This window comes from Rhinolophus ferrumequinum, chromosome 3 (assembly GCF_004115265.2).
Source record: "Rhinolophus ferrumequinum isolate MPI-CBG mRhiFer1 chromosome 3, mRhiFer1_v1.p, whole genome shotgun sequence".
Lineage (NCBI taxonomy): Eukaryota > Metazoa > Chordata > Mammalia > Chiroptera > Rhinolophidae > Rhinolophus > Rhinolophus ferrumequinum.
Window position 1 is genome coordinate 1,796,704 of NC_046286.1, and position 15,518 is coordinate 1,812,221.

A 15,518-nucleotide genomic window follows, 5' to 3' on the forward strand; every position below is an offset into this window, starting at 1 on the left:
TTGTCGCAGATGGCAAGAACCCATTTCCTTCCATGACTGAGCAATATTCCATTGTATACATGTACCACCTCCTCTTTATCCATTCATCCATCAACAGACACCCAGCTGGACACTCAGGCTGCCTGCAAATCTTGACCATTGTAAGCAATGGTGCAATGAATATGTGGATGTACACGTCTCCTCAAAGTAGCGTTTTGGGTTTCTTCGAATAATTACTCAGAAGTGGGAAGTGTGGGTCCTTTTTTTGTCACTTATTATAGCCTTTAGTTTAAAGTCTATCTAGTCTGATATAAGCATTGCTACCACAGTTTTTTTGTTTTGTTTTGTTCCCATTTTCATGAAATATCTTTTCCCCATCCCTTTATTTTCAATTTGTGTGTCTTTTGATCTGAAGTGTCTCTTGCAGGCAGCATATGTAAGGGTCATGTTTTCTTATCCATTCATCCTGCTTAACTTTTGATTGGAGAACTTAAGCCATTTACATTTAAAGTAGTTGTTCATAGATATGTAGGCATTGCCATTTTATTATTCATATTTTTCATTTTTTTGTTATTGCTGTCTTTAAAAATTCCCTCTAACATTCCTTGTAATACTTGTTTGGTGGTGAGGAACTCCTTTAGCTTTCTCTCATCTGGGAAGCTCTTTATCTGTCCTTCGATTCTAAATGATAGTTTTGCTGGGTAGAGTAATGTTGGTTGCAGGTCCTTGCTTTTTCATCACTTTGAATATTTCCTGCCACTCCCTTCTGGCCTGCAAAGTTTCTGTTGAGAAATCAGCTGACAGTCCTGTGGAAATTCCCTTGTAGGTAACTAACTGCTTTCATCTTGCTGCTTTTAAGAGTCTCTCTTTGTCTTTAACCTTTGGCATTTTAATTAGGTGTCTTGGTGTGGGCCCCTTTGGGTTCATTTTGTTTGGGACTCTCTGCACTACCTGGGCTTGTATATCTATTTTCTTTGCCAGGTTAAGGGAGTTTTCAATCATTATTTCTTCTAATAGGTTTTCACCTCTTTGCTCTCACTCTTCTCCTTCTGGCATCCCAATGATGTGAATGCTGTTACTCATGATGTTTTTCCAGAGAACCCTTAAAATATCCTCATTTTTTGGGATTCTTTTTTTCTTTTTGCTATTCTGATTGGGTATTTTTGCTACTCTATCTTCTGATTTGCTGATTTGATCCTCTGCTTCATTTAATCTACTATTGATTCCCTTTAATGTATTCTTCATGTCAGTTATTGTATTCTTTATTATTTCTGACTTTTTTAAAAGTTTCCTATCTCTCTGTTGAAGCTCTCCCTGAGATCACTGAGTATCCTTATAACCAGTGTTTGGAATTCTGCATCTGATAGATTGCTTGTCTCCATTTTGTTTAGTTCTTTTTCTGGAGCTTGCTCTGTTCTTTTATTTAGGAAATGTTTCTTTGTCTCCCCATTTGACTGCCTCCCTGTGCTTGTTTCTATGTAGGACTGCTATGCCTCCTGATCTGAGTAGAGTGGCCTTATATAGTAAGGTCCTGTGGATGCAGTGATGCAGTCTCCCTGGTCACCAGAGGCAGATGCTCCAGGAGTGTCCCTTGTGTGTGTTGTGTGTGCCCTCCTGTTGTAGTTGAGACTTGACTGCTGTTTGCTCATCAGTGGGATGGATTGACCCTCAGTTTGATTGGCTGTGAGGACTGGCTGTGACTGCAATGGAGGAGCTGTTGTGCAGCAGCTGACCCTACAGAGCAAGGTTTGCTTGAGCAGTGCTCTGATGCCTGTCCAGTCTGCTGTTTGGGTGTGTCATCCTGGGAAGTGGCCAGGTAATGCTCTGCTTGGTCTGAAGCTGGCCACTGGGACTGCCAACCCCAGGACCTCCTGGGAAGGGACCCACTGAAGGCCAAATTCAATCAGTGTGCCTTGCCCAGGGCCACCTGGCACAAGCCACAAAGCAATTCACAGATGACCACTGCCCAAGAGGGTAACCGAGGCCTGCTGTCACTAGTGCCGGGCTTAGGGCTGCTCAGCCAGAGGTACGGGACATGTGAAGCCAGATGCTGCTTGTTTGGGTTTCCAGAACCTTTGAGAGATTTTAGGAAAGTCCACAGCATAAGCCAAGGCAGGCTGTTTAATGGAAAAGCCCCTGGAATCAGCTTGAGTGTGCCCCAAAGTTGGGTGAGGTGTGGCCCACCCAGGGTATCACTAAGGTGGGGCAGATGCAAGGTGATAGCCAGTTTGATGGAGACTCAGATATGGAGTCTGTCTACTTCTGCATGCAAGGAGGGCGAAAGCTCAACAAAGAAACAATGGTTTCTGCCAGCTCCTCTTTCCAGGAGAAAGTTGCCCCTCCATCCCTCATTCTGAAACTAGACAATTTAGTTCTTCCCAGTGTTTGCCTGGTTCCTCTCCAGCTTTTGCCCCTGTGTTTGCCTGGAGCTCAGAACCAGTGATTCCATCGGTGAGTAAGTCCAGCACAGTCCCTTTAAAAGGGAGACCTGGGACTCCTACTGCTTCCTGTCTCACTAAGCCACAATCTCTGCTGGTTTGCACAGCCAAAAGTTCTGGGAACTTCTCTCTCCAGCACTGAAATTCTGGGCTGGGGAGGTTCTGGGTCCCCTCACTCTTCAGGGGGCACCTCTGCAGCCTAGATATCCTTCCTGACTTTTAATGGTCACACGTAGGTGTGAGAGCAGCCTGTTCAGCATCTCTGGCCCACCCACCACTCTCCAGGTAGCTTCTTCTGTATGTCTGTAGTTGTAGGGCTTTCCTATACTGTACACTTAAAATGGTTAAGCTGGTAAATTTTATGTGTTTTTTACCACAATAAAAATAATTGACCCTATTACTAATTTAGAAAAAACAATCATGTTAATTAACTTAAAATGTGTTAGTATGGGCTTACCATTAAAAAAAACACAGAGAAAGATATAGTATACAGAAGACTGGACTGAATGGGAGAAGATATTTACAAACAATGCCTCTGATAAGGGGCTAATATCCAAAATATATAAGGAACTCATATAACACAACAGAAAAACAAACAATCCAATTTAAAAATGGGCAGAGGACCCAAATAGACATTTCTCCAGAGAGGACATACAAATGGCCAATAAACATATGAAAAGATGCTCAACATCACTAATCATCAGAGAAATGCAAATAAAAACCACAATGAGATATCACCTCACCCCAGTCAGAATGGCTATCATCAACAAGACAAATAGTAACAAGTGTTGGAGAGGCTGTGGAGAAAAAGGAACCCTCATACACTGTTGGTGTGAATTAAGATTGGTGCAGCCGCTATGGAAGGCAGTGTGTAGGTTCCCCCCAAAATCAAGAATAGAATTATCATATGACCCAGCAATCCCTCTCCTGTGTATCTATGCAAAAATCTGAAAACATTTATCCATAAAGATATATGTGCCCTGATGTTCGTTGCAGCTTTATTTACAATGGCCAAGACATGGAAACAACCAAAGTGTCCTTCAATAGATGATTGGATAAGATGTGGTATATATACACAATAGAATACTATTCTGCCATAAGAAAAAATGAAACAGTGCCACGTGTGACAACATGGATGTATCTTGAGATTATTATGCTAAGCGAAACAAGTCAGATAGAAAAAGTTGAGAACCATCTGACTTCACTGATATGTGGGATATAAAACTGAAAGCAACAAAGGAACAAGACAAACTAATGAAGAAACAAAAACTCATAGACACAGGCAATAGTTTAGGGGTTACCAGAGGGTATGGGCAGAGGGTGTTTGTAGAAAAGGGTAAATGGGGTCAAATATATGGTGATGGAAGGAGAACTGACTCTGGGTGGTGAACACACAATGTGATATATAGATGATGCATTACAGAATTGTGCACTTGAAACCTATCTAATTTTACTAACTATTGACACACCAATAAATTTTAATTATAAAAAAGAAAAAGAAAACTGGAGATGCAACACAGGAGAAAGACAAGAAAAGATTCTTGCAAGTTTACTTATCATCCATGGACCAGCAGAAGCAGCATCACAGGAAACTAGATAGAAAATCAGACTCACAGGCCCCATCCTTGACATCTTTAATCAGTCTGCGTTTCAGCAGGATGTCCAGGTCACTCCACTGCACTGAAAAACACTGCCCAGGTGAAGATGGAGGGAGATCCTAGGACCATGACCATGCTCCAGATGTGAGGAATCCAGTCCAGATGGGAGCATGTCACAGGGTCCAGGATGGATATTTTCAAGAAGGTAAAATTGACAGGATGCCCAACATATCTTCAACTCTTGAAAGAGTCATACAAATAGAAGAAATACCCAAATTAAATTAGTGAATGCTACATAGGAAATAATGAGACAAAAACAAAGGCAATTATTAACTTTGGGGAGAACCAAAGGTTTTACAGGAAGTCAGAACTAATAAAGTTTATATATAAGGGCATTAGTAATGGAAAAGAAAATGCTGCATGACTGAGCTAAACATAATTACCATATAAATATTGGGAAAACGAAGGAATGCAAAGAGTGAAAGAGAACAATGACTGTTAACTATTCCATTAGCCACTGTGCAATGCAACAGACAATGTCTGCCGCTGAAAGCTCAAGCCGCAGTACTTACGGCCTGGTATGTAGAGCTACGGAAGTAAAGGCCAGCAGAATCAGCTAAAAAATATTGAAAGTGGTTCCCTCTAGGATGGTATAAATTGAGAAGAGGCAGAGAGGAGTCTAATAGTAGATTGCATAATAAATCTTGTACAAATATTTGACCCTTTAATTTACAGGCAATTGTGACTTTGACGAAAACAAAAACAAGAATTGAATGAGTTTGAAACTTTATGCTTAATGACAGCTGGGTGCAACAAGTGACACTTGCGGGCTGACTGAAATGCAGGAATGCTGGGATGACAACATGCACGCACAAATGTGTGAGTCACGTTAATGCTAAAATGAACGAACATGTCAGTATCCACACACCTGAATAAATAGATGCATGCGTGAGTTCCCCATCCCATTTCCCTGACTGTTTGCCCTGTGAACCCAGCAGGGAGGGAACAGGACCTGACTGGGGTCCTTGCCCTTCTCTTGCTACCCCGCAGGTCCTGCTGCAGGAAGGGCTCCCATCCTCCGCCCCCAGGTGTGGGAGGGGCCCCTAGTGCTCTCTGCCCCAGTGCCTCACTGGTGGGGCTCAGGCTGTCCTGACCAAGGACAGCACCGCCTGTCTGTGCGCCCCAAGACCAGAAGTCAGGAAGGACTGAGCATCAGGTGGGGGATATCTCGCCTCCCCAGCGGCCTCGCACACATCAGTCTGAGCTGACGGAGGCGGTGCTGATGCTGCCTCACTCAGCCACATTCTATGTTCATTTATTGTCACAACTCAGTCCACGTCGCCAGCGTCACGTCACCCCAGATAGAGACTGACTCCTATTGTTCATACTCAGGAACCCCCAGCACCGGCCCCGCGCCTGATGTCACACTTCAGCTCTGCTTCATTCCGTGAGGGTTACACCTGTTCAGAGCACATTCCCCCCATAGGGCAGCCCCTTAACACGGGCCCAGATGTCCCAGTCCATCTTCTCCCAGCCCTCTGTGCTCTGCTGAGAGTCACCGGGGTTGGGGGGCAGGGAGATTTCTTAGTGCTGCGTCAGGCATTGAGACATACCTCTCCTTCTCCCCAGAACCTCACCGTCTACCCCCTCCCAGACACAGGAAATAAAACACAGACCAGGCATGTATATTTACAGAGCATTTAAACACGTATTATATAAAATTATAGATATAACAGACATAAAGTAATGCATATGACAGTGTGATGGGGGAGAAGGGGACCTCAGGGTGCCAGAAAGCTGGTCCTAGACTCCTCAGGAGGAGCCATAACAAAGAAGCTTATAGATAAAGCTCATTGACAAAAATAAAACTACTACACATGTAACATAGTATCTATAAAATAGCAAAAATAATGATAATAACTGATGTGGCGGAGCTGGAAGCACCTCACGTATATTAACACTTTAAATCTTGCAAGCACAACTGGACATAAATGCTGTTATTTTCCCCATTTCACAGATGAGGTAACTGAGGCACCAAGAGGGAAAGTGCTAGTGACACCAGAGTAGGAGCTAAACTCAGGCCTCCTGGCTGCACCTCTGCTCTCTCAGGTGATCAGTGGGCCCAGGGCTGACGATGGCACTGAGATCCCAGCTGTCTGCTGCCACTATGGTCTGTTGGCGCCATCTGCCATTGACCCAGGTCTTGTAGGCTAACGAGCTCCGGGTACAGAGAAACCAGTAAACGTTCAGTTGGTGGCAGAGTACTGCTTACCGTATTATTCCCTCAGGGATTCTCCTTCCATTGCTCCAAAATCAGGTCTGCCTTCGTCTGAGGGAAGATAACACCCCACATTTTCCCTCTCACCCCACTTTCCCAGCCCCTGCTGGTCTCCTCCCATGACTCCATACTCATCGTCACCTGTCCCTGCTTCCGCCACCCACCATGCAAGGGGGGGACTCCCATTCCCCTCACAGGTACCCAATGTCCAGCTCCTCTTACAGAGGCTGGTCACCCCCACACCTGTCTGTGCAGAGGGAGATGGGAGGGACCCTATGTAACAGGCAGAATCCGTCCCCAATCCACTGCCCAGATTTCTCACCTGGGTTCTCCACAGCCAATGGTGTCTTCTTCTTGCACCAAAAGACACAGAGAATGACGATGACAGCAAGAGCAGCAGCAGTGACACCCAGAACGGTTGTTGGCAAGTGACTGATGACCAGCGCCTTTCTTGAGAAAGGGCCTTGTTATAACCCAGACACCCCAGCCCACAGGCCTGCTCTCGTCTCCCCACCCGGGCCCCTGGCCCTGCCAGGGTCAGAACCCCCCTCCAGGGCCACCCCAGGCTCACCAGAGGGCACAGGGTGTGCACTGTGGTTCCCACTGTGTTACCCATAGCACGTGAACCTCTGCTCCTCTCCTTGGGGAGCCCTCATGGTCACACAGGTCTGGTAGGTCCCACTCCCATCAGGCAGGACTCCCCCAGACTGCTGACGTCCTGGCTCAGGGGTTCCTCATCCTGAAGCCAGGCCAGTGGGATGTCCTGGGAGGGACGCCGAAAGCCCAGCACATCAGGGTGACCATCACCTCCAAGGCCTGCCTGTGGGTCATGATCACGGCTGGGGGAGCTGGGGAGGAAATGGCAGAGCCAGTGAGGCTGGGGCCAAGCCCCGCTCCCTCTAAGGAGAACAGCTGCTCCTCCCACCTCCCCAACCCTGGCTGACCCCTCAGTGACCCAGACCTTCCTCAGCCTGCTCGGCACCCTGGGGCCCAGTCCGTTAGACGGGCAGCAGCATGGACTGGGATTGAGGCCTCGCTCTCTTGGACCCACGTGTTGATGCTGAGACGGGGCTGTGCGGGGTGGGCTCCTGGGCCGGGGGCTGGGAGGAACTCTCCATGACAGGCGGGCTGGGAGCCAGGGCTTCAGTCCCCAGTCTGAGGCCTTCCTCTCCTGCCTGACACCCACGTTCCCCGGTTCAGTGCTCTGTCGGAGGGCCCACCGCCTCCCTGGATAACACAGGGAGAGTTCAGTCCCTTCCCCACCTGCCTGTCTGTATCCAGGGGCTTTAACAGGACAGGACAGTCACCATACAACACATCGGAACATACGTGCCTCCCAGAGTACAGGGAGGGCTCCGTGTGCCGGAGGGATGGAGGGGAGCTCTAGGGGTCTGCGGGGAGGAAGGCCCAGCCCCAGGTCATACCTGTTCTCTTCTTGAGCCTGTCCAGGACTCCAGATACCTCCACACCCTTCCACAAAGCCCTCCCTGCACATGGGCCAGGAATCCTTGCTGGGAGAGCCATCTGCATCCCAGGACTTCCTGTTTTCCATACCGAGGTCTGAGCCGGGACTGGGGCACTGCCCACCCACAGGTCTTCCAGCGACAGGAGAGGAAGAGCTCACGTGACAACAGAAATGCCTGAAGCCCTCGGTGATGTGTCTTCCTGGATCTCACAGCCCAGGGTCTCCGGGAAGGAATGCGAGCCTGTCCCCACCCAGCAGTCACCTCCAGTCCCTGTGTCCCTGTGCCTTCCCCGCTCAGGAGAGAAACTGCAGCCAGAGGGGCCCCTCCCTGCTCTCCTCCCTGTCTTCCTGTGCTGGCTGAGTCAGGGTCACCTCTGTGCTGAAATCCACAGACCCCCATCCCTCAGCCCCACCCCCAGCCAAATCCAGTGGAGAGACAGGCCCTGCTCTGCGCCCTGAACTTTCCTGGAAAAGCCTCACATCACTCTTGCCCCGCCCCACTCTCACCTCCTTTCTGGACCTGCAGGGCCATGATTTCTGCAGAGTCATTCTGAAGTCCTTCCCGTTCTCTGTCAGGTCCTTGCTCTCTGTGACCCACGTCTCGGCTCCCAGGATGCTTCTGCCCACCGCCGCTGGCTCCGCCCTGCCTTTCTCCCTGCCATAGCGCAGGAAGGGCTGGCCATCCAAGTGTCCCCCAGATGCAATCCTGGGACAGCACCGTGAGGCTCTAGTGCAGACCGGGGTCCTGGGTGGGGAGGAACCCACAGATGAAACTGCTTCCTGGACATACCTGCACATCAGGTTTTCACAGAAGACTTCTGCTGTCTGAGCTTCTGCAAGTCTTGAGGAGGCAGAAATCACACATGTACAAGGGACGAGACTGAGGATTTCCAATGCAGGGAAATAGGGGAGGGGACTTGAGGAATGGGAGGAGGGGGTGGATATGGGCAAATGGGCAGGACAGGTGCCAGGCTCCCTAAGGTTACAGCTAGGAGGTCAAGGGGAGAGGCTGGCCTGCAGGGGCCAGGGGAGAAGCAAGGAGGCCCAGGTGGGTGGCGGGGGGTCCTGCCAGAGGGGAGGGATGAGCAGTGTCAGGCCAGGATCAGAGGGACCCATGGTCAGAGCTGCTGGGGTGCAAAGGCGGGAAGGTGAGAGGGACAGCGAGGGGCTGCTGCTTGTGGTGAAGGCTCCTTATGGACAGGTGGGGACAGGGGAGGGCGTGGCAGTGAGGCTGGGGGACAGGGAGGGTGTGGCAGTGAGGCAGGGGGACAGGGAGGGTGTGGCAGTGAGGCCGGGGGACAGGGGAGGGTGTGGCCCTAAGGAAGTTTAGGGTGGCCAGTCCCCCTGGGGAGGTGAAGGTGTGGGCCTGGGCCCAGAGTGGAAGAGACATGGTGAGACCCCAGTGGAGAGGCAGGGGGATCTGCCAGTGTCCCCTGGGGAGAGGCAGGTGGCAGGGGTCTCAAGGAGTCAGTGCAGTGTGCCCAAGGGTAGTTTACAGTTAGAAAGGAGGGGGTGGCAGGAGAAAATAGAACTTAACTGCCCACGCTCACACCTTGGGGAAGGACGGACATGGTAAGAGTGGTTTGGGGTGTGGGGGTGTCATACCTCCACAGAGGTCAGGGTTAGACATCCAGCCAGGAGGGGAGGTGCTGGGAGAAGGCCTGCCTGCTGCAGGGAAAGGCCAGAGCTGACCGAGTGGTGTGAACAAGGATTTTGGATCCATGGTGTAGGGTGTGAGAGTCCACGGGGTCCAGGGCCCAATGGGGTGGGGGAGGGGTGAAGGCCAAAGGGCAGATGGACCAAGAGCAGTTTGCAGGTCTGCGAGGGGCGGTGAGGTGGGAAGAATAGGAGGCACCAGGGGAGACTAGTGCTGAGGGCCTGGGATTGGGGGGCAGGGGTGGGGTGAGCCTGGTGCAGGGGTGACGCTGTGAGAACTAGGGTTAGGGGAGGAGGGGTGCTCTGGGTGAGGGTGGGGAGGTGACTGCAAGGGTCCCTCGGGAGGGCGCTGTGAGCTATGAGAACTTGGTGAGGGCCCAAGGGCAGGCGGCTGCACTGGAGGGGGTGGGGGATGGGCACCAGGACAGGGGACAGGGCTGTGCAAGGGGCTGTGCTGTGCCAAGGCCCAAATGGGTCAGCACCAGGTCTGTCCTCGGTGAGGGTGCAGGGGAGTGGGGATGGGGGAAGACCCACTGGGCAAAAAGCACCCCCAGAAAATGTGGGTTAGTGAAGTTTGGGGAGGTAGGAGCCATGCGGGGGAAGGCTCCTTGGATGCCAAGGCCCATGAGAGGAGGAGAAGTGGCCTAAGGGTACACTTTATAGGGGTGAATTATGTGACATATGAACCACATCTCAGTAATAATGTTAATAATAACAATAACTCCATCCCGGACGCCTCCTTCTACTGACAGCTGTGCCTCATCCCCAACACACATCTCCTGCTCTCTGGACCTGTCCCCCGTGGTCCGCAATCTCGGCTGCTTATAGAACCAGGTGGAGAGTTCTTCCACAGGCCCAGGCCACGGCCAAAGCCATCAAATCAGTTCCCTTGGGTTGGGCCCAGGCCTTCTGCCTTTTAAATCTCCCCTGTGACTCCACTGTGCAGGTGAGTTTCAGAACCGCTGGTCAGCCCACGGTTGACCCTCCCTGCGGGTACCCAGGTGCCCTGCCTTGGACCCTTCTGACCATCTTACACTCCCCCCGTTGGACAGTGAGCCGCTCCAGGACCAGGAGGTTGTTCATCTCCTCTCTGTCTCCCTGAAAATGCTTTCTTACAGTGGAGCTCTGCCCATCATCACTAACCATTTCACTAGGACCCCCTCCTACACGTGTCTGTGGATGGACATGTCACGTATCACAGCGTTTTAACAATTCCTTAGGTTACACATCCTTTTGTATTGATTAATGACGTGGCCATCACAATGTATTTAGCACGTCAGGGGTGGGTCCTGTTGTGACTGAACTTAGAATGGGTTCACCCGTTGGTGAGTCATGAATCAGACAGTACACCAAGGGTAGTTAGCACACAAAGCAAGATTTATTTGCAGCAAATAAGGAGCCCACAGAGATAATTTCCAAAGTCGTGCCTCCCCACACTGGGGAGCCCTGTGTGTTGGTCCCTTCAAATCAATGCACATGCATGATGGGAATTTTGTCACACATGCACCGTATGCAAAGCGTGGTGTTGGGCTGTCCCGGGCGCGGTAGCAGCGATGCTTCTTCACGAGTGGCATGTCCACAAAATGGCACCCAAACTCCTCCCAGAGGCCGGGGTTTACTATTATAATCAGCTCTCTCTCCCCTCAAGTTCATAAAGCCTTCCTTAACCGGTTTGGGCCGGTTCTCTCTTTGGTGCCTTAGTGGTTTCTGCAGGTGGTTATCTGGGGGCCCAGATAACCATTTCCTGCAAAATAGAGCAGTTAACAGAACACTTAGGGACTTTCTCAAACTTAGTTTGGGGTGACAAAGGAGTGTTAGCTTCACAACTAGCAACCCTCTTACCCTATTCTTCTTACACTGTCCCACGCTCAGAGAGATTCTTTTCATTGCTAAAGGTCACAGGGGAGCGAGGGTGTAGAGGGGGAGATGGAACCCAGCTCTCCTGACAGCTGGTCTCCTGACAGCGCTTTTCTCCATGATGTCAGCCCTCCTTCCAGGGCTTCCTAGGCGTGGCAGGTCCAGCAAACGTCTCATTCAGTTATCACCCACCCCAAAAGAGTTTTAATACAGTAATAATACTAATACTGATGATGATGATGATGATATGCTAGGTTTGTTGAAAGGCATTTAGAGATGGTTGCAATGAGACATTGAAGCCAATCCTACTCTTTCTGGGGGTGGAAGGGGCCCTGATGGTCTGGGGCTCAGGATTTGAGGTGCCTCCCCAAGATCTAGGGCATCAGCCCCTTCCCCACAAAGCCTCCCAGGTGGCCTTTTGTACAAAGTGTTTCCCTCCACCCCACGCTGCTTCCAGCCCCCTCTGCTCTGCCACATAAACTGATCTGTCTCCTCCACTCCCGTTCTTGGACCCTGGCCTCATCAGCACAGACCCTCTCCCCCTCCCCGCAGTCCTCAGGAGCCACTGCTGGGTCCGGAAATACTCAACACAAGGCTGGGGCAGAATCTACATGGAGGATAAGAAGGTCAAACGTCCCCCCACTCTGGCATAAAGGAAATAAAAGTTGTTCAATGATTTCAAAGTAGAAGGAAGGCGCTTAGGGGCAGGCTGGGAGCAGAGCGCGCTGCATATCGGTTTCTGGTTCTCAAGCTGCGGGCGGTTGCACCTGCCGGTTGGGGAAATGCTATTCCCTGGATTTGGAGGGGGACCTGGATTCCAACTCATTTTACACAGCATCAGGTTGGTTCTGAGGCATGTGAGTAGGGACGCGCTTCTTCCAGGCCCCTTCCCAAGGGATGCCTTTGGATTCTAAGACCCCAAAACACTTCCTACAGCCTCTACGGGGAAGGAGGGCTCCTGCAGGGGACTGTCCAGATTGAGTCCAGATGGAGGCTTCACCCGCCTGGATGAAAAGCCACCATAAGGATCCAGGAAAACACCATCGAGGTTCTGCCACGTTCAGGGAGGACCTACTTTACACCCGGTGTGACCTCCATCAGAGACTGGAGTGACTTCACTGAAATGACACAGTAACAGCGGCCCAACAGCGCTTACAAAACCCCTTGACCAGCGCCCGTCCCAGTCTCTGTCCCTGACGTGTCCCAGGGGACACAGTCACCTGTGTTGACCATGAGGTTCGAATGTGCAGGGACAAGATGTAGAGGAGAGAGTGGAACAGGAGGGAGGGAAGGGGGAAAGTGTTGAAGAAAAGAAGAGAGAAGAAGAGAAAGGGAGAAAAAAAATTAAACGGGAAATAAATTGTATAAGATGTAATATTATTTCTAACCTTTATTTGTACTCTCTATCTAGTTTCATCATTTATTAACATTTCACCCTAGCTGTTTGATCTCTCTGAATACATAAATAAACGCCTGTTACTGTTACTGTGGGACCTCTTGAGGGTAAGTTGCAACCTCAGGATACTTCACCTCCAGATGTGTCAGGGTGTCTCTTAGCCACAAGGTGTTTCTTTTGTTTTGTTTACATAACCAAAGTACACATTTTAAAAAGGATAATATGTTTAAAGCCAACTTTGTTGGGACACACGTTACATGCAGTAAAATGCATCTGTTTGAAATGCACAGCTGGTTGAGTTGTGGCAATTGTACATCTCGTCACCATTACCGCAGTGAAGATGGAGACCATTCCATTGTCCCCAAAGAAAAGCATGTCATAAAATGCAATGCAGGGCTGGTCGGGTGGCTCAGGTGGTTGGAGCTCCTTGCTCCTGCCCTGCGACTAACGCTGAGGTCACTGGTTGGATTCCCACATGGGCCAGTGAGCTGCGCCCTCTATAGCTAAGAATGTGAACAACAGCTCTCCCTGGAGCTGGGCTGCCATGAGCAGCGAGAGGTTGGCGTGAGCTGCTCCTGGCTGCTGTGTGCTACTGTGGGCTACCATGTGCCACCGTGAGTGGTGGGCAGCCAGCGTGAGCTGCTGTGAGCTGCTGACTGGCCACTGAATGCCTCAGCCGGGGAGAGTGCAAGGCTCATAACACCAGCATGGGCCAGGGAGCTGTGTCCCACACAACTAGACTGAGAAACAACAGCTTGGGGTGGGGTGGGGGGAGGGGGAAGAAAGGGGGGGGGGGGAAATGCTATGCAGCCAATAAAGGAAGTAAGATAGATTTTAATGTACGGCTATGGAAAAATGTACTAACACAATTTTAAGATTTTTTAAAAGGTTGAGAATATGAGAATATACTGAATTATAATGTCACTGACACCACTTACAAATTAACTATGTTGTAAAGAGGTGAAAAGCTGGAAGGTTCCTCACCAAAGTTTTGACAGTGTCTCCAGGAAGTGGGGTAACTTGGTGACTTTCACTTTCTCTGCATGTTGGAATTTTTTCTTTTAGTATAAATTTGGATTCATATGAGGGTCAGGGAGAGAACATTTCAGTTTTAAGATATTATAAACCTAAGCCCCAAACTGAATAAATTACAGATTTTCAAAAATCAAATCTTAATTAAATTCAGCACCAGAAATTGTCTTTTGAGACAATCCTTCACGTTTTGATAGCATTGAATCGTGTTTTTTTTTTATTAGTTTCAGGTGCACAAGACAAAGTAATACTTTGACGTTTATCATTTATATCCCTCACACTGTGTGTGAACCTCCCTCCCCCATCCACCATCCCCCTGACATCGCACACGGCCATTACATTTCCACTGTCTCTATTCCTAATGCTGTACTCCGCTTCTTGTAGGTATATACATACACACACACTCACACACACACACACATATAAACGTGTAGTTGATATTCATTATTGTTCAGCTTCAGCTTCAGCTGTACAATGCAGTGATCAGACATCTACATCATCCCTGAGGTGGTCTCCCTAATGAGACAAGTGTCCATCGGATACCATACAAAATCTTTACAACATTGTTGACTACATTTCCCAAATTAATTTTCAAAACCCCGTGGCCATCTTGTGGTTACTGATTGTTTTCTAATCCCCTCACCCTCCCCCCCCACCCCCCACCCCTCCCGCCCATCTAGCAACCCTCAGTTTTTCCTCTTTGTCTCCAAAACTGTTTCTAATTAGTTCATTCACTTATTCTTTTCTTTAGATTCCACATATAAGTGAGATCATATGGTATTTGTCTTTCTCTGTCTGACTTATTTCACTTAACATAATGTTCTCTAGGTCCATCCATGTTGTTGCAAATGGTAAGATTTCTTTCTTCTTTATGGCTGCGTAATACTCCTTTGTATAAACGTACCACAGTTTCTTAGTCCAGTCATCTACCGATGGGCATTTCGGTTGTTTCCATGTCTTAGCTATTGTGTATAGTGCTGCAATAAACATAGGAGTGCATAAAGATTTTTGAATTGGAGTTTTGGATTTCTCCGGATAGATACCTAGTAGTGAAATTGCTGGATCATAAGGTAGTTCCATTTTCAGATTTTTGAGATACCTCCATACTGTTTTCCATAGTGGCTGCACCAATCTGCAATCCCACCAACAGTGCACAAGCGTTCCCTTTTCTCCACATCCTCACCAGCACTTGTTGTTTGTTGATTTATTGATGATAGCCATTTTGACTGGGGTGAGGTGGTATCTCATTGTGGTTTTTATTTGCATTTCTCTGATGGTTACTGAGGTTGAGCATTTTTTCATATGTCTGTTTGTCATCTGTATGTCCTTTTTAGAAAAATGTCTCTTTATGTCCTCTGCTTATTTTTTAATTGGGTTGTTTGTTTTTTTGGAGTTGAGTTGAGTGAGTTTTTTATACATTTGTGATATTAACCCCTTATCAGATATATCATTGACAAATATCTTTTCCCATTCAGTAGGATCCCTTTTTGCTTTATTGATGGTTTCCTTTGCTGTGAAAAAACTTTTTAGTTTGATGTAATCCCACATGTTTATTTTTTCTCTTATTTCCCTTGTGCGAGGGGATATATCAGTAAAAATCTTACTCCAGGTAATGTCTGTGAAGTTTCTTCCTATATTTTCTTCTAGGAATTTTATGGTTTCAGATCTTACATTTAAGTCTTTAAGCCATTTTGAATTTATTTTTGTATATGGTGTAAGGAGGAGGTCCAGCTTCATTTTTTTGCATGTGTCTGTCCAGGTTTCCCAGCACCATTTATTGAATAGACTGTCTTTACCCCATCGTACATTCTTGCTTCCA

The 15,518-nt window shown here is 48.7% G+C and overlaps 1 protein-coding gene across 1 annotated transcript; it reads right to left on the reverse strand.

Annotated features, from left to right (window-relative positions):
* Positions 1-6,760: 6,760 nt before the first annotated feature.
* On the reverse strand, positions 6,761-8,556 carry LOC117018560 (MHC class I polypeptide-related sequence B-like). Its single transcript, XM_033099630.1, is given in 4 exon segments — positions 6,761-7,008; positions 7,011-7,113; positions 8,266-8,464; positions 8,549-8,556. Coding segments are annotated over 4 exon segments (558 nt in total).
* Positions 8,557-15,518: the final 6,962 nt, after the last annotated feature.